At 37.4% G+C, this 1,860-nt stretch overlaps 1 protein-coding gene across 1 annotated transcript in view; it reads left to right on the top strand.

Annotated features, from left to right (window-relative positions):
- Positions 1-1,860, top strand: part of SARC_10454 (hypothetical protein) — a gene marked incomplete at its 5' end in the record, with an annotated part of 7,495 nt that overhangs the window by 4,661 nt on the left and 974 nt on the right. The window contains 2 exons of the mRNA XM_014295503.1: positions 87-220; positions 830-926. Of these exons, the coding sequence (XP_014150978.1) occupies positions 87-220; positions 830-926 (231 nt within the window). The remainder of the gene's footprint in view (positions 1-86; positions 221-829; positions 927-1,860) is intronic.

Raw genomic sequence — 1,860 nt, 5'->3', positions numbered from 1 at the left:
CCTACCTGTGCTGAGCACTTCAAAGTGTTTCCACGTTTGTGTTTTTTTCGTATACATCGCTTACATTATCTGCACACCCACTGTAGCCGTGGACATGTTTCTGAAGATGGAAAAGCACAATTTAAAGCCTGGAGACCAGGCTTACAACGCTATGTTCCACGCCTACAGGGTGAACAACGACATGGAGGGAGCCATGTATCTGCTGTCGGTGATGAAGAAGGTAAGTGCACGTAAGAGATCTGCCATAGATTTATTGAATGTTTCGTTAGGGGACCTGTTTTCGTGGGCTTATTAAATAGGTATGAGATATTGTTGTCGCTCGACGGCATGTTGTCATAGATTTATTAAACCTTTTTCAGAGGTTAATTAAACTTGTTTCAGAGGCAAATTAAATCAATATGAGATGGTGTTGCAGCTTGTGGGCATTTTTTCGATAGGCTTATATTATCAATTGTGTATGGAATATAGTCATATCCGGTATTGGGCCTTTTCTTCTGAAGTGACCCTACCCCAGTTAAACAGATATATATATGAATATGGATCCCGTTCTGCTGGTTTGCAATTCTTGAAATGAGATTTTTGGATCGAGTTGTGCTCAAAGGGGACCCTGCCTTTTTAGGCGCAGACCGGTCCAGATTTAGCACCAACTGTTTCAAATTTGTAACACCCAAAAGTTGGTACAAGTTTGAACAAAGGCGCCGAACTCAGATTATAACAGCACTATCAACACATTGTTGGGGTGCACTTTGTATGCACGTACGTATTGTTATATGTATTATATAGCAGCTATTAATATTCAGATCCTAACATCCCTGACAACATCTTGCAGAGAGGATTGCAACCGAGCCCGTTGTCCAAGCGGTCGCTGATCCCAATGCTCGCGTACTATGGGACTTCTAAAACAAACAGTGCCGTATCCACTTCAGGTAGATGCACTAACACATAACGGATGTGCACATGTTTTGGGTTTCTAGGGGTGACATGTTATACAACGTACACAACACTTTACCTGACACTGAATGCGTTTGTGTTCTGTATGGCGATATGTTATTTAGAGTATAGACTATTTAAGTATGTCATGCATTACCTTTTGAACACGTCCATATTTTATTAAGTGGGGATATGCTATACAAAATATACCATGCCTTACCTTTTGAACGTGTTTGTATTTTATTTAATGTTGATAGACTATTTAAGTATACCATTCTTTACATTTTGAACGCGTTTGTGTTTTATTAAGAGGGGATAGGTTATATATAATATACCATGCCTTACCTTGTGAACGAATTTTTATTTTATTTAATGTTGATAGACTATTTAAGTATGCCGTGCTTAATCTTTTGAACGCGTTTGTGTTTTATTAAGTGAGGATATACTATATAAAATACGCCATGCCTTACTATACGAACGCGTTTATGTTTTATTAAGTGGGGATATGTTATGTAAAGTATACCATGCCTTACCTTTTGAACGCGTTTGTATAATATTTAGTGCTGATATGCTAAGTAAAGCATACCATGTTGTACCATATTGAGTGCGTATGTGTTTTCCTTGGTGGTGATACGGCATTTATAGTTCAAAATGTCCTATCAATCTTTTAACCGCGTGTTGTGTACATATAGCTGGCCGACAATTACGACAGCCTACAAAAAAATTGGTAACCCGACTACTGGTGCCTACGCATATAATACGTATACATATATTTGTACACTTGGCAAGGAAATATACCATACGTATATACTACATATATAAAATTTATATATTTTTATATACACTTAGCAAGGAGATATTCAATACGTATACATACATACATACAAATAATACATACATACATACAAATACACACACACACACACACAC

The sequence above is a fragment of the Sphaeroforma arctica genome (assembly GCF_001186125.1).
Source record: "Sphaeroforma arctica JP610 unplaced genomic scaffold supercont1.1255, whole genome shotgun sequence".
In the NCBI taxonomy this organism is placed as follows: Eukaryota; class Ichthyosporea; order Ichthyophonida; genus Sphaeroforma; species Sphaeroforma arctica.
Note: the sequence above shows the minus strand (reverse complement) of the source record. Positions and strands in the feature narration are given on the sequence as shown.